The sequence below is a fragment of the Mesoplodon bidens genome, assembly GCF_964165515.1.
Source record: "Mesoplodon bidens genome assembly, chromosome: 4".
Classification (NCBI taxonomy): domain Eukaryota; kingdom Metazoa; phylum Chordata; class Mammalia; order Artiodactyla; family Ziphiidae; genus Mesoplodon; species Mesoplodon bidens.
In genome coordinates this window covers 28,706,985-28,724,365 of record NC_138160.1, presented here as the reverse complement: position 1 = coordinate 28,724,365, position 17,381 = coordinate 28,706,985, and the positions used below count along the sequence as shown (strand labels likewise).

Genomic DNA, 17,381 nt, shown 5'->3' with positions numbered 1-17,381 from the left:
GTCTGATATACCTCACATACAATTTTTCACTTTATCAATTCAGCATGTTGAAAAAAAATCTATAATCTAAAAAGCAGAGGAAAGACACAGAATGTCCCTGTTCTTCAACTCATGCTGCCAGTATCCATATCTTTAGAATAGGAGATTGCTGAAATGGAGTAAAAGCATCAGCTGCCTGGAATTATGTGTGTACCTGACCACCTGGATCCCATCTACTTATGGATTCTGTGTGTTTATGTGCTTAGTTCTTCCGGCTGTAGCTCCCTAGACTCTGCCACTGATCTTTATGGTCAAAAGATTAAATTCATATAGAGTTAGGAATTAACAACAATTACAAATTATGCTAAAATTACCATCTTAATCCCACAATGAGGCATGTTCTGGACTTTTGCTTGCATCTCCCTAGGCTCTGTGACAAAATGAAAATGATCATGAACGAATGGAACCCATTAAGAACACTCACAGCACAGGTTGGAGGGCTGTGGCCGCAGTGTGGGTGTAGGGTCTATACAAGTCTGGGCGGTGGGACATGAGACCCTTTTAGGAAGAAATGATACGGCTTCATGACTCAGAGTTCCTCCTAGGCTGTTCCGTAAGGTTCAATTTCTTTGCTGTAGATTCAAGAGAAAATAGGGACCTTTGTAAGATTTTAGGGAGGGTGCATGATGTGAGGAGGTCAGTGTCATAGAAAGACTAGTTTGCCAGCAACATACAAAATTGCCCGGGATAGGAGAGCCCAGTGCTGGGAACCCAAACGTTAACCCAGGTTTAGGAGATAAGGGCCTGGACTAAAGAAGTTCATGTAAAGGGGATGAGAATCATATAAGAAAACATTCCAGAGACAGAATCAGAGGCAGAAGGTAGGACATAATGATAAGAGAGGACATGGCTTTCTTGAAACCATGTTTACCAAAATACCACCTTACTTGGAGACTGTCCTATGTCATGCTGTCCAGGAAACCTTGAGTTGGAAGGGGTAGGGAGAGTGACTGGACATGTTACGTGGGGGTTTTCCCATCAAAAGAGCTGAAAGACCTCCAGGGCTCAGGGCTGCGAGGAAGCATTTAGGGTCAGGAAGCCCCTGTCGGTGTCTATTCCCTCTGCTATGTTTCCACTGGTTTCTCGCAAGAGGATTATGGTTGCTCACAGTGTGTTCCAAGACTCCAGGCCCCTTGCAACCCTCTTTTGAAAAAATTGAGGCTAAAACTCCAAATCCAGGGCAGTTTAATTCTCAGTACATCTGTCTGGCAAATGTATTTGTACGTAGCTCTTCCTCCCTGTGATTTGTGAGCAGGTCAAATGCAGTTTTGGATCTGAACCAGACAGCAACGCATCACTGCTGTCAAGCCAGGCTTCAGAAGATGGATCTATCTTTCCCAGGAGCCCCCTCACAGAAACCATGCCATCTTGGCCTGCAGTGAGGATTGTCTTAAGAGCTTGCCACACACTGACAGCACAAATTTAAAAAAAGAAAAAGGCAAGCTGGTAGTTGTAGTTAAATTGCCTGGGTTAATAGTATGACCTCTTTATAAACACATTTTTATTTTAAGTGACAGACTGGAAACCGAATATGCCAGTGGGCAAATCCTTTTTTTAGAATAGTTGAATAAGATGCCCATTAGCACCAATAATCCATTGTCACTCTGATGATATGTCTTCAGAAGTGAGGCAGGTCTTGTCTTCTGCTCCGTCCTCAAAGGCCCTGGATATTCTTTTAGCTCAAGGTGTTCAAGACTCAGTAATGGGATGGTTTCTCCAGGTGGTCTCCATGGGCCTAGAGGCTCCTTCTTTGAGGTCAAGATTATGTTTTCCACTTCCCCCAATACTGGTGCAAAAGAATCGTGTTTACTGAGGAAAATGGAAGACAAGTGATTTACTGAATGAATATATTCATCGTTCGTAATACTTTGGAGATATTCTTACCAACCCTGAAAATCTGACCTTGACATAGAATGAATGTCTCAATAACCCTTCACCCCCTACAGTTTTTACTATGATTCTCCTTTCTGTAAAGAAGACCCATGAGGATGAGATATTCAAGGGGATTTTTTTCATCTCTGTTCTACCTATCACATTTTTTCATTAAAAACGCTGTATTAGGTGTTGGTTAGCAAAGCCTGGTTATAGATGTGTGTGTGTGTGTGTGTGTTCTGTGGCCGTGTGATGTAGCATAGATTTCTTCCTCTCTTGGGAACTCAGTTTCCTCATTTTATAGATAAAGAGATTGATGGTCACTCCCTTCCACCTAAATGTCCATTAACAGTTGGCTTATTAAATAAATGGGTTTATGTCATTTTGGCAGTTGTTGAAATGCTAAAAAATGTGGAAAGATATGTAAGCTATATTAAATTTAAAAAGCAATAGTTAAAATAGTTCACATAGTATGATCTCACTTGTTTAAAAAAGTATGTGTATGTGTGTTTATACATGCAAGGAAAGGTTTTTGAAGAGAATCCAAGGAACTATTAACTGTAATTATCTTTGGGACATAGGACTCTGGGTGGAGGGAAATGGAAACTTTTACTTTTCATTTTATACTCCTCTCTATTGTGGGTTATTTTGTCATGTGTAAAGGAGTCTGGTGGCTATGTTATGGTTCTCTTTGACTCCAAACACCACAATTTTATCTTTTGGGTTCCTCTTAGATATTCTTTTGCAAAAATATATTACAAATATGTATTGCTTTTGCTCATGGCTAAAGCTGCCTCCGTTTACATCTTTCTACAAACTGTCCGGAAGCAGCAATTATATTCAGTGAAAGCTTTTATTTTAAATTTGATGTACTTCGCCTTTTGATAAGACAGAATCTACACAAAATATGTCTAATTTTAGATTTTCTTAAGTGGAAGATAAAAGGCAAACTCTTTTGGGTTTTTCTCATCTAGTTCTCACTGTTTTTTGTTTTGGCTTGGTTTTTTGTTTGTTTTTAAACAAAGCATATGGTGGTTGCCATATTCTTTAATGCTAGTTGACTTTATACGTGAGCTCTGCTATGAGAAGCTCTGCTATGCTGCAGGGAACAATGCTCCAAAGGCATTTTAAACAATTGCATCACCCTCAATTACATGTGATTAAATATATTCCCTGAGCTAGTTGTAACTTAATAGTTTCAATCAGCTGTCTCAGGCAAGTGTGTGAGGACCCAGTGGAATTTAATCGAGTACTTCAGGCCCCATACTTCACTCCTTTGGATGGGAGCTGCGAGTTCGAAAAAATAGAGCTGAGGTTGTGGCCTGTACTCAGCTTCTGACTAAATCATTCCTGCTGGCCAGATGTGGGTTTTAACTCCCAGGATCCCATGCTATGTTAATGTCTGAGGGAAAGAGAGCAGTCAGGGCACTTTTAGGTGACAGAGATGAGGGTGTGTTTGTTAGTCAAAAAAAAAAAAAAAACTTAGTGTATATCCAGTAGAAAATGATCAAGGTCTTAAAATCAAGTTTTGTATGGAAAAGGTAAAGGAACAGAGAACATTTAGCTTAGAAAAGATCAAAATAATTGATTAGTAGAGCTGGGAGGGATGTCAGACATCATCTCATTCAAGCTCTCATCTAATGTCCTTCATTGTGCAGATGACATTCAAAGAAGTTAGGTAAGTCAATGGACATCATGGAGCTCGTTCTTGGCAGTGCAGAAACTAGAATCAGATGTCTGACTCCCATGCCTCAGTACTCCTTGCTCAATGCCAGCCCCAGCATCTTTCCATTCTATCACAGCTATGAGATGATGGCTCTTTTGAAGCATAAACAGGATGAATGCATAAAGGGCTTAGCCTAGAGCCTGGCAAAGAGAGGCAGCCATTAGGTGTTCATTCCATTTCTCCCCAGTAGGTCTCCTACCGTAACAACCGATAAGCAAGGATAAGACTGTAGCTAGAATTGATCATGGTCTTTAAATAGATGTCCTCTGTGCTTTTTCAGAATGTTGGATTAGAACACATGAGAACAGCAAAAGTTTATATTTCATCAAAACATAAGAAAAAATGTGAAAAAAACCCTTTCTAATGAATATAATTGTCCAGCAATATAAAAAGCTGTGCTCAGAGCTGAGTTTCTCATCACAAGCTGTATTCAAGAGCACCAGGTGGCAATCAATCCAAGATTCCCTCCAGAATTCTCTTAATGAATTTAAGCTATGATTAAATTACTTCTAAGAGTCTGTCTTTAGAATGAGGATGAGCGAAAGGATGTAGCCACTGCAATGTTTAGGGAGATTAATCTGATAGGAGCAACAAATGCGGAAGCAGAAATGCTACTGGGAAGCTGGCTAGGGGCTGTAACATTTTGAACTGTCAACAGAAAATCACAGAAAAATAAATGCTGGATCAACCACAAAAGGTTCAGAGTTCAATCTGCATTTATTTCACCTCTCCTCTCATAAAACTGATTACATAATGAGTCACAAGGCTCCTGAGAATTCTACTCATGGCCAAGCTTTGAAAGTTCCCTGTAATTAGTGCATCTGCCAGTCCCAGTAATCACCCAGCAGGAAGGCAAGGGCACTAACTGATGGAGATGCTGGGAAGAGGACGGATGATGCATCAGAAACAGACTGTGTTCAGCTAAGCTTGCATGCCTCTCTTCTCTCCTTAGGTTATGTTGACATCGGGCTGATTCCGAAAGGAGCCAGGGACATACGGGTAATGGAGGTTGAGGGAGCTGGAAACTTTCTGGCCATCAGGAGTGAAGACCCTGAAAAATATTACCTCAATGGAGGATTTATTATCCAGTGGAATGGGAACTACAAGCTGGCAGGGACCGTCTTTCAATATGACAGGAAAGGAGACCTGGAGAAACTGATGGCCACAGGTCCCACCAATGAGTCAGTGTGGATCCAGGTAATGCAGAAGCAAAGGAAACTGCTGACATGTGCACTAGTTAGGATCTTTCTAATTTTCTTTTCCAAGATGTTTGCTAGGGGATATTCATTAAGAATCCTTAAACCTTCTCTTAGCAAGGAACAGGGAGGGAAGTGAGATATTAGTTTATGCTGCTAATTCTTTACTGCCTAAAATTGGCAAAACCCTTGTGATGAAATGCCACGGGCCCTAAAATCATTTGTTGAATTTAGTTTCCAGTATGGTTGACAGGCTATTTATTTCAGAGTGAGTGTTCCTCAGGTATAAAAGGGATGCTACCAGTCTATGTCAGCCTGGCATGAGTTTCCAAACAGCTTTCCAGCAGTGGTGATGAACTGACATGGTTCTTTCACATGTTATCATGTGGTTGTCCTCAGGCAAAAGGTTTGACTTCGTGAAACTCTTGGAGAAGAGAGGGGTAAAGATGTAGCATGTGCTCTTCAAAGGCACAAGTGATTTTGTCTTTCATACTAGCAAAGAACTGTAGAAAAGGAGCAGGGTAATTATACCAGCAGAGCAAGGCAGGTTTGGGATGATGGATGGCCCAAGACAGCCACATCTAACTGTAACTCAGAAGTTAGAAGGAAGTCATTTCAGAGCCAGAGATCAGAGCATTCACAGAAGCTGGAGGTCAATGCTTGACAGCTATGATACATAAATGTCAGGAGACCTTACATCTTATAGGCCCACCCCAAGGAGCAACCAGTCTACTGCCTCTAAGTGTGAGATTAATCCATTTCAAACATGTGGTAAGTAGATTTCCTGCAGGAGAGGGAAGTGAGGGGAGGGTCCCAAATTCTGTCTCCAATTTTATGCCTTGGCTAAAACCCATGACCATTTTAATCCCAGAACTATATGCTTTCAAGAAAACTAACCAGCCTCAGAGCTAGAGAAGGACACCATAAAGCAACAACAACGGCAACAAAAGTTACTGTTTACTGAGTGCTAGCTATATGTCAGACACGATCTAATCATATCTAGTCACATTACTTTCGTTTGTTTAACCCTTAAAAGCACCCTATTAGTCATGCTATGATTATCCTCACTTTGTAGATGGGGAAAGTAAGGCACAAAGAGATTAAGTAACTTACCCATAACCACAAAGTTAGTAAGTACGCAAGGGCACAAGGTGACCTACCAGCCTATTGTTGGAAAGGACACTCTGGTCATTCCCTCAGAGTAATTCCCGTATGATTAGGCCTCCCATGAATACCCATAAGAATTCAGTCAAGAAATAATAGAATAGGAGCAGATTAACTATAGACATATGTAGACATGCAGGTGGAAGTAGAGGTATTTATTTAATGGTATGTATTCCAGTGCACACCTTCATGACTACTTTAAGATGATGGACATTGTACAGCATTTCTATATGACTGTGGTTGGCAATATAAAGTCACAACAGAGTTTGACATGACCCCACTCTTGTCCTTTAGCTTCTATTCCAGGTGACTAACCCTGGCATCAAGTATGAGTACACAATCCGGAAAGATGGCCTTGACAATGATGTGGAAAAGCTGATGTATTTCTGGCAGTATGGCCGCTGGACAGAGTGCAGTGTAACGTGTGGGACGGGTGAGAACAGCTCCTCTCTCTGTGAATCCACGTCAGCTTCAGAATAGGCCATGGAGGAAGTTTAAGCCAGCAGTTTGCACTCTTGCCCCTAGGTCTGCATGGTTCCACAAAGATGGCCCAGGGGCCTCTATGGGGAGTAAATGTGTTGGTCATGGTCTAAAGAAAGGGGCACTTTTTCTTTTATCAGTTTTACATACTGTCCTCCATGAAAGGTTTTGTTTGCAGAAAGGGTTACATGTCTTTTTTGAAAAAGCAGACCAGAAAGGTTTATAACTTCTCTGGTTGAGGACCTGAGGACCACAAAAGTCAAACCACCCACCAGAGGTATCCTTTAAATCACGGCCAAATCCAGACCATAACCATCTCTCCTAATTCCTAGCCCAGTGTTCTTCTGTCTCCAATTTACCAGTTTTTCATAGCTACAAGAAAAACAGTTTTCTCTCATAAATCAAGCATTGGAGAGATTCCTTGCTGTCACGTGTGTCAGGATGGGACAAGTTCTGCTATGGTAACAAAGAAATCAAAATCTTAAGAACACAATGAAGGTTTATTTTTAACCCAGTCTAAATCTGGCACAGATTAGATAGCCCTGGTTCCTCATGTAGCTGAGACATCTGAAATTGCCCCACAGGGGAAGGGAGAAATTGAAAAGGCAGACTGGGCCTTAATAACGGCCTTGGCCTGGAGTGACGCAAACCACTTCTGCTCATGTCTCTTTGGTTGGCTTCAGCCCTGTGGGCCCAATCCAACTTCAGAGAGAGGCTGGGAACTGTAAAGGAGTATGTGTTTGTAGAGTGTGGACTCTTGTGGCCGCAGTGCTAGATGAACATTTCTGGGGCCTCTGGGGGCAGGGGTCGGGGCTGTTCTGGTACTTGGGGCTCTTCACTCATTTGGGGGCTTTCATAGTAGACTCTGCCTCTCTTTCTCCTTTTGCATCCTGTCCAAGTCTGTTCGGGAACTTTCTGCCTCTATTGTTACTGCTGCCTATAAAACTAGGGCAGCTACTGGCTGAAGTGCCAGAATCAGCAATATAGCAAAGGGAATCAAAGTGATGGAGAGAAGGGGTCAGGAGAGCACAGCCTCCTCCTCCCTGGCTTCCCTCTTGTGTACTTTGCTCCATTTGTTCACTTGCTCCTTCCACCCGCCCGCCCCCACCCCCCAGGAAGTAGTGGTGGAAAGAGATCCAGGGACAGACGTTGAGTCGTGGCCCATCAGCCTTGTGAACAATTTTTGTATTACTGATTTCTTTCTTTCCCTCCTTCAGTATAGAAAACCAACAGCTCACTTTTAGAAATCACAGGAATCATATGTTCATTTCAACATGTGTGACATCTTGAAAATCCTAAACCTCTGGAAATCTGTCTAGGTCAAATCTGGCAGCAGCCGTAAAGGGCATCAGGAAGAGTCAGCCCTGCTCTCTTCCCACTGCTGCCCAGGAGGGCTGGGATCTTTTTGCTGAGAAGCAAAAGCAATTTAAGCAGAAAATAAGTTGGTGAAAAATATTTCCCTGAGGAGAAGTTGGGAGGAAAATGAAGTCATCGGGACTGTAGTTAACAAATACTTTTACGATTTTGCATCCCTTTTGCTCTCTTTTTTGCAGTGACGTACAGGTTTAAGCTTTAAGTTTAAATCATTTATTCTAGGACACTATGGAGAGAAACTCAGCCAGTCCTGCCTGAGCAGGGCCTTCTCAGAGAAACACGAGATTTTCCACCCCACACCCCCTTCTATTTCAGCATGGGCCGGACCCTTTGCATTGCTTGTGTAGTATTTCAGAGCATGGGAAATACAATATAAATGGCTTATTTGTGCAGTGATCATAAAGATATATTCGTATTTAGCAAGGAAATGAAACAGCCTTACCAAACAGTGGGCGTTTGGCTTTGATACAGCCTGATCCTTCAGGAGCATCTCTGCCTGACTTGGGCAAATGTCACTCTGGTTATTAAACCTTAACAGAAGCTAGCACAGTGGCCATGTGCTTACCTGAATTTCAGCCATGCTATCTATGCGAGTGGCAGTGAGCTCTCTTAATTCTGGCAGAGAAGGATGACAGCATATCTACCTTCACACTCTCAGACAGAGAGAATGAAAAGCTAATATTCACATAAGACATTCACTGCTAAATATAAAAATGGAAGACTGCCGAAACACTGAATCACTCAATGATGTATTTTTATTTCCTTTAAGTTAAAACTTCCTATATTATAAAACTAAGTTAAATATGTTACTGAAAAAATTAAAGTCACCACCCTAACATACATGCACTTTGGTACTTTGCTTTATTGCCTTTCAATATTATTTTTTCTCATCATAGATGTATGTAGTTGTGTGCATATGGATGTATTTATGTACACATGTTTTCACTTAACATCATAATGTGCGTACCATTCCATGTGTTATTCAGTATCCATAGCTATCATTTTTGTGGATACATTATATTTCACTGGCAAGACAAAACAAAATCCCCTTAGCCAGTTCCTTATTGATCATCATCCTCTGATGAGCATCTTTGGGCCCATGTAAAGAATGATCTCATTAAATTTTAATTTGTAGATGGAATTTCTAGGTTCAAAAAGTAACATACTTATACCAAATGTTAAGAAACTTACTACCACATTGATTCCCATCAGTTGATTCCCATTGATTCCCAAGGTTACCAACAGGTAGTAGCAATCATTTTATTTTATTTTACTTTATTTTATTTTGTTATCGTGTTATTTTAGTTTTACACTTCTTCACTGGAAAATATTGCAAAGGTTCCAGCAAAAAGGAGAATGCAGTAACAAACTCCTGTAAATCAACCACTCAACTTTATCAGATCTTGTTATGTCATGTTTGTTTCAGTCTTCATTTTTAAAGAGTAAGAAATTGCACGAATACACTTGAAGAGCACTGCCTAACTCCACTCCCTTTCCTTTTCCCCCAGAGTTAACTAGGGTCAATGTTTTATTTCCATGTTGGAGAAACACTAGAAAGGAAGGAAAAGAGATAGAAGATCTTGACAGTGGTCTAGGGAAGTAATAATAGTGGCTTGAACTAAAGTTAAGGTGGTACAGATGGAAAAATCATGCAAATGTGGACATATTTAGGAGCTGTACTAGACTGAACTTAATGGTTGATTCCATTTATCTTTTGATAGAGAGTAGTTTGTGCATGAGGGAGGGTTGAAGGGTGACACCCAGTGTTCTCCTTTGCATAACTGGCTAAATGGTAGTATCACTCACTGAAACAGGGAACATGTGACAAGAAACAGATCCCAAGAGGAGTTTATGATTATATGAGTTCAATTAAAGTGCCTATGAGATTTCCAGGTGAAAATACCCAAAGGCAGTAAGTAACATGCTTATTTTAAAAAGTAGGTCAGACTGCCTATCTTTGTCAGTTTGGCTGCTATAACAAAATACCATAGGCTGGGTAACTTCAACAACAAACATGTATTTCTCACAGTTCTGGAGGCTGGGAAGTCCAAGGTCAAGGTGCTGGCAGATTCAGTTCTTAGTGAGAATCTTCTTCCTGGCTTGTAGATGGCTACCCTCTCGCTGTATCTTCACATCTTATGTGTCTTTTTCTTTTTGTAAAGGCATCAGTTCCATCATGAAAACCTTATCCTCATGACGTAATTACCTCCCAAATGTGTTACCTCCAAATACCATGACACTGGGGGGGTTAGGGCTTCAACATATGAATTTTAAGGGGACTTATTCATTCCATAGCACTGTCCTAACAAACTTATTTTATCCAGAGTGAACTCCTGTTGTAATTATTTTGTTGTCTTTCTTGGTATTATATTTCTTTATGGATTTTGGAATAATAATTTACAGCTTGATTTGAGTGTGATTTCCTTTTAGTTTCTTTTATTTTTCTCTTTCCTGTACCTTTCCTCCCTTTTTCTCTCTGTGTGTACCCATTCTTTCTAGTTTTTGCAGTTTTTTCCTGACCACACTTTGGGACCTCATTTCAGGACAGGACTTGCTAAGGTGGTTCAAAATTGCCTCTCCTAGTGACATTGAAAATACGTTAGGAATTATCACAGAGCCAGTCTGGCAGATTGACTGAGCACTCGCATGAGAAGCTGAGTCCTTACTTTACAACCTTCCTAGGCCTGAAAGTCATCAAGAGTTAAGGCTCTAAGAAGTTTGTGGTGATGGTGGTCTCCTTCCCATCTCAGGTGGAGCAGTTAAAGCCCTCATATTTCACGGGGGCTGCACACATGGCCACCACCCACCAACAGCTTCTGGCTGAGAGCCCGGCAAACACTTCACCTAAGTCCTGCTCGCCCTTTTGCCAGGATGTTTACCTACATTTAAGCATTGTGACATTTTGGTCTTCCCTTTTTATATAGTTATAACTTAATATCTTTTATAATTTATATTTTACATATAATTTACATTGTGCATTTGGAGCAAAGAGCTGCTTAAGTATAAATTCAAGAAGATGCAATCAGTCATTGGCTTCTTATCTGGATGAAGGCTTTTGGAGGAGAATCAAAACAACGAGTTCCAAGGGGAAGATGAAGCTCCGCCTCCGCTGGCTCAGTCCTGACCCTGCCAAGGAAGAAGGGCCCAGTGGGGCTTTGCCTATGCCCGTCCACCAAAGGCTGTCACACGTCTTCTCTAAATCAACAGACTTCCCCTTCCCAACCAGGCAGCTTGTGTTTACAATCAGCTTCCTCTAGCAACTCTGTATCTGTTTGCTTCAAGAGAATATTTTGCCTCCACATATGTACCCCTTCTCCTTTTTTAAAGGATGGATTTAAACCAAGATGCCTCCAGGAACGAGGACAAAATGAGTATATTCACAGAGGAATCCAAAAAATACAATTTGAGGGAAAATGCAATGATTTTTGATGAGATGGGTGAAGGACAAGAAGCGAGTTATGTCGATGATTATAGACACAATTTTGTGATTAAATCTGGAAAAAAAGGCAGCCTGTTCTTTCTGCTTTTATTTTATTAACAGCCAAGGTAGTTAAAGTTATTTAAAATAAAATAAAATTTATGATTTAAAAAAAAATTCACCAAGATGTTATTTCCTTAGTTAGACTATTTAAAAATTTTTATCATCTTTGTTCAAGAGCAGACATCCATGTGAAAAATTGGCAAGAGTGTATTATACATTTAGCTAACTGTCATGAAAGCCAGCCCACTTGTTTTCCACAGCCCACTTTTCCAAGGTAAAGAGGACTCAGTATACCGGCAACGGGCCTCTCTCTCCACTAGTGTTCGTTCTGCTGTCCTTTCCATCATATTTGCTTTCACTCCTGCCTTATCTGTGGGGCATGACTTTGGGGTAACTCTGGGAGAATTTAGGACTAGCTGTCCCTTGGGAAAGTTTGGAAGGGAATGGAATAGCAAGTGCTACCATTCATTCCAAGAGGCTTGTTGAAGAAAATTTACCCCGGTCACCCATCCAAAGATCAACCATGAAAGTGCAACCAATGGATTATCTGTGGAGGAACAGCTGCAGAAATGGCTTCACACAGATGCTGGTCTCAGTAGGAAGCTTCAGGACTCCTTATTAAACAAAAAAATATTTTGGTAAAACCTCAAGATCGCTTTCCTAAAAATGTCAAAGCCACAGTTTTGCCCCATGGCAACCCTAGTACTGCAGGAATCTGTCAGTTGTAATATATTCTAACCAGAATTCCCACGTGTCTTATAAAACTTACAGCAGTGGCACTACTGTCAGACAATGGGTCATCACTTCTGAATGTGACCTTTGCCAGTTGTGTGCTCTGTTGTCTCCTCTGTGCTGTGTTTTTGGTCTAGAAGCACAACAATGGCCTGCACAAAAGGGAGAACATTTTCTCCTGCCCCACCTTGGACGTCACCCCGCTTGGCTGAATTCTCTTTGAAGCATAGTCATTGTTCCTTTGTTTAAGGAACGTCACATTCTGATAGGAAAAGGCAAATACTGAAAACTCCACTGACATATATACACTAACATGTATAAAATAGATAACTAATGAGAACCTGCCGTATAGCACAGGGAACTCCACTTCGCTGTACGGTAGAAACTAACACAACATCATAAAACAACCATACCCCAATTAAAAGAAAAAAGAAAACTCCAAAGACCATGTGAAGCTCTTGGAGATTGCTTGAACGGTTCTAAGCTGCCTTAGAAACTAGATCATGTTCATTAAAAATAAATACATGTAGAACAGATACTTACATCACTGAAACTAGTTCTTACAGAGTCTGACAGTATTCCTAGTAGGCTCAAAATAATCACGTGCATTTGAGATATGTCCACATATCCTTGATAAAGCATGAGAATAATAAATAAGGACACATATTTCACTCTGATCCTGATGGGTGACCGTATAGTGATGTTTAGAGGACAGAAAATCAGAGTCAGATACTTCCTTGACTTTCTAAAATTGCACTCATCTTAGCGCTAATCCGTCTGACTTTATCGATACGTATGTTCCTATTACCATTTTCTTAATTGTTTTGCGTTTGTTATTGTAGGTCTTTTCCTTCTCTTGTGTTTCCTGCCTAGAGAAGTTCCTTTAGCATTTGTTGTAAAGCTGGTTTGCTGAATTCTCTTAGCTTTTGCTTGTCTGTAAAGGTTTCAATTTCTCTGTCAAATCTGAATGTGATCCTTGCTGGGTAGAGTAATCTTGGTTGTACATTTTTCCCTTTCATCACTTTAAATATGTCTTGCCACTCCCTTCTGGCTTGCAGAGTTTCTGCTAAAAGTTCAGCTGTTAACCTTATGGGGATTCCCTTTTATGTTATTTGTTGTTTTTCCCTTGCTAATTTTAATATTTTTTCTTTGTATTTAATTTTTGATAGTTTGATTAATATGTGTCTTGGCATGTTTCTCCTTGGATTTATCCTGTATGGACTCTCTGTGCTTCCTGAACTTGATTGACTATTTTCTTTCCCATATTAGGGAAGTTTTCAACTATGATCTCTTCAGATATTTTCTCAGTCCCTTTCTTTTCCTCTTCTTCTTCTGGGACCCCTGTAATTCAAATGTTTTTCCATTTAATATTGTCCCAGAGGCCTCAAAGACTGTCCTCAATTCTTTTTATTCTTTATTCTTTTTTTTTTTTTTTCGGTACACGGGCCTCTCACTGTTGTGGCCTCTCCCATTGTAGAGCACAGGTTCTGGACACGCAGGCTCAGCAGCCATGGCTCACAGGCCCAGCTGCTCTGCGGCATGTGGGATCTTCCTGGACCGGGGCACAAACCCGTGTCCCTTGCATCGGCAGGTGGACTCTCAACCACTGCACCACTAGGGAAGACCATCATTCTTTTTTCTTTATTCTGCTCTGTAGTAGTTATTTCCACTTTTTTATCTTCCAGGTCATTTATCTGTTCTTCTGCCTCAGTTATTCTGCTCTTGATTCCTTCTAGAGAATTTTTAATTTCATTTATTGTGTTTTTCATCACTGTTTGTTTGCTTTTTAGTTTTTCTGGGTCCTTGTTAAACATTTCTTGTATTTTCTCCATTCTATTTCCAAGATTTTGGATCATCTTTACTATCATTATTCTGAATTCTTTTTCAGGTAGTTTGCCTATTTCTTCTTCATTTGTTTGGTCTGGTGGGTTTTTACCTTGCTCCTTCATCTACTGTGTGTTTCTCTGTCTTCTCATTTTGCCTAACTTACTGTGTTTGGTGTCTCCTTTTCATAGGCTGCATGTTCGTACTTCCCATTGTTTTTGGTGTCTGCCCCCAGTGGCAAATGTTGGTTCAGTGGGTTGTGTAGGCTTCCCAGTGGAGGGGACTAGTGCCTGTGTTCTGGTGGATGAGGCTGGATCTTGTCTTTCTTGTGGGCAGGACCGCATCTGGTGGTGTGTTTTAGGGTGTCTGTGACCATATTATGATTTTAGGCAGCCTCTCTGCTAATTGGTGGGGTTGTGTTCCTATCTTGCTAGTTGTTCGTCATAGGGTGTCTAGCACTGTAGCTTGCTTGTTGTTGAGTGGAGCTAGGTCTTAGCACTGAGATGGAGATCTCTGGGAGAGCTTTCGCTGTTTGATACTATGTGGAGCTCGGAGGTCTCTGGTGGACCAGTTTCCTGAACTTGGCTCTCCCACCTCAAAGGCAAAGGCCTGACACTCAGCCAGAGCACCAAGACCCTGTTAGCCATGCGGCAGATGAGTGGTTTATTACCAAGGATTTTGAAGCACAGGCACCAAGAGCCAGATGAAGAGATTCATAGCGTTAGGTCGAGGACAAAGAAATTTCAATCCTCTTGGGGTTTGGAGCCCAGCACAGTGGCACATGGAGGCATTCTGCTTCACCAACTTTGAAGCTCTCTGAAACCCCTCCTTTTGTATTTTAATGGTGGCTTCACTACACAGGCATGGTTGATTAAATTCTTAGGCATTGGTGATTAATTCCTGAAGATAATTCTTAGAAAGTAAATGGTCTTAACTTATCTCTCACTGCTAGTATCTAATAAGATTTACCAAATATTTACAGGTGCATGGTGACACTCTCATTGCTATGTGGGGAAAGCAACTCAGAATCCTCTATAAATAATATTTTGAATTTGATTGTCACATATTTTAGAATGTTATTGATTTCCACTTAATGCCCTTTTCAAGTAAATATTTCTAAATAAGCAGCTAACTTAGTTCTGGGCCAATATGTTGATTGGCATCCTTAATTAACTAGAATTTCTTTGGGGACTGTGTTCAATGTGTAAGAGAAAGGGGCCAAAGGCAAAGCCAGATTAAAAGCCAATATCGTTTGTCTTTTTTGAATTCCAGGGAAATTTCAATGTCTTACAGATTCAGCCTTAAGCTCTTCTACTTTCTGCATGTGCAGTGTTACATCATGATCACTGCTCTTAATAGGATGACCTCATTCTAACCCCCTCCACAAGGGGTATTACAATATCCTATGTCAAAGAAAGATTCTGTTATTCCAGCAGTTGGTTTATAGAGTTAATTAATAACTGTGTTACTCAAGATTGATGGTTTGATTTTTTTTTTTTACTACAAAGGAGACATTATCAGTCAGGGTACCCTGCACACCCAAACGGGATACCTTGACTACTTTCAAAGATGTGGGTTGGACTTAGGGAAACCAAGAAATATGATTCATTACCTCTGTCCATTTAATAGTAGAGGATTGGGGGAACAAGGCTACCATCCTAGGCCTGAAGAAGTAAAAGAAGGAACAGTTATCCTAAGAGACAGCACCTCCATTCCCCGAATCCAACTGGAAGCCACAGCAATCTATATCATCAGCTTACCAGGGTTCCAAGCAGCTGCAGAAGGGATCTGGAGTGGAAACAGAAAAAATGTAACACAGGAGAGGATGAAATGAAAAGTCAGTAAAATCAGTAGTGGTTAGTATCCTAGCAAGCCAAGCTGGGTGGTAGCTCTGGGTCTTGTCTTGAGAAAGGAAGAAAGCTAGCATTTATTAAGTACTGTTCCACTTACTACTGCTATATAACATATCAACCTAAATTTAGTATAGTAAAACAACCATCATTTTACTATGCTCCTGGTCAGAAATTTAGACAGGGTGCAATGGGGATGGTGTGTCTTAGCTTCACAGTGTTTGGCACCTCACCTAGGAAGACCTAGATGGCTAAGAATGACTCAGATGCCTGGGAGCTGGAGTCATCTGTAGGCTTCTGTGCTCAGATGACTGGCACCTGGACTGGATGGCTCAATGGGGACTGTCAACTGGAGCACCTACCCCTGGCCTCTCCAAGGGTGTAGGCTTCTTACCCCATGGCAGCAGAGGCTCCTGAGAGTGACAGATCCAAAAGAATCGGACAGAAGCTGCATGGTCTTTTATAACCTAGCCTCTGAACTCACACAACTTCATTTCTGCATTCAGTCCCAGGCCAGGGTAACTAGACTCCGTGTCATGATGGAGTGATATCATGGTCATGTTGTAGGAGAACATGCCAGATGAGAGATTATTGTTGCAGCCATCTTTGGAAAATACAACTTGTCATATTCACATTTACTAAGGCAATATGAACTAATAATTTTGAAACTTTCTGACAATAGTTGCAACAAACTATTTTCCAAGTTCATGGTAAAATTACATTAACCAGAATCCTCTTATTAGCCAATGTTTTCAATGATTAAACTTTATCTTCCCTTCACGGATTATAGGTTTTTAAATGTGGAAGACACTCCCAGAAATCAACTACCTTAGCATCCTGCCCTTAAACAGTCTGAATGTCATTATCCTCATTTTCCTGCAGTTAGCCAAGTGATAGGTAGAAGGAAAAGTAGACATTAGAACCCAGGACCCTTGGGTTTTATTTATTTAACCAGAATTTGATAAGGAATGAAATTATAGATTAAATTTTACAAAATGAACACACAAGCATCAAAGTAGAGGCAGAAGCACCTGGCCAGGTATTGTGTTCCTATAACATGGGAGAAATCAATCTTCTGAGCTGGAACCCCTCATTGGAGGGTTTGGGCTTAGCTTTGTATCTGTCAAGTGAGAACTCAAGAGCTAGAAGAATAGAAGATTAGTGGTCGCCACAAACGTTAATTCCAACAGAAAAGTGCTGACACGTTGTTATTAATTTTCCTCCATGCACTTGGCAGTATCTGCCTGGCCCGTCCATCTGTTCATCTGGCTGCTGGTCCAGCAGATTGACCCATGAAATGTTATTAACTTCCTGGCGGAGACTTTTTATAACGTTCTGTGCCTTCCTACTACTTCTGGAGTCAAGCCCTGAGCATGTTTATCTTTGCTATCCATGCGCAGAAACAAGGATTTTGGGGGATGTTTCCAACCTCTGAGAGTCACCTGACAGTTGCCTTTTATTTTTGAAATAAAGAATTTGCCAAACTACCCAAAGTTTTAATGAAACTTCTAAGAGCTAAGCTTTTTCTCTTTTTTCTTCTATGATGGCAGATACATGTCAGCTTTTCTGGCTTCAACCATTTTGGTCTCCACTCCACTCATATTGTCTAAGACTTCTCTGTAGGTGTTTGTGTCTTTCCAGAC

The 17,381-nt window shown here is 40.9% G+C and overlaps 1 protein-coding gene across 1 annotated transcript in view; it reads left to right on the top strand.

Annotated features, from left to right (window-relative positions):
- The window catches only part of ADAMTS12 (ADAM metallopeptidase with thrombospondin type 1 motif 12), a 392,328-nt gene that overhangs the window by 275,095 nt on the left and 99,852 nt on the right, over positions 1-17,381 (top strand). The window contains 2 exon segments of the mRNA XM_081230390.1: positions 4,590-4,834; positions 6,292-6,430. Of these exon segments, the coding sequence (XP_081086516.1) occupies positions 4,590-4,834; positions 6,292-6,430 (384 nt within the window).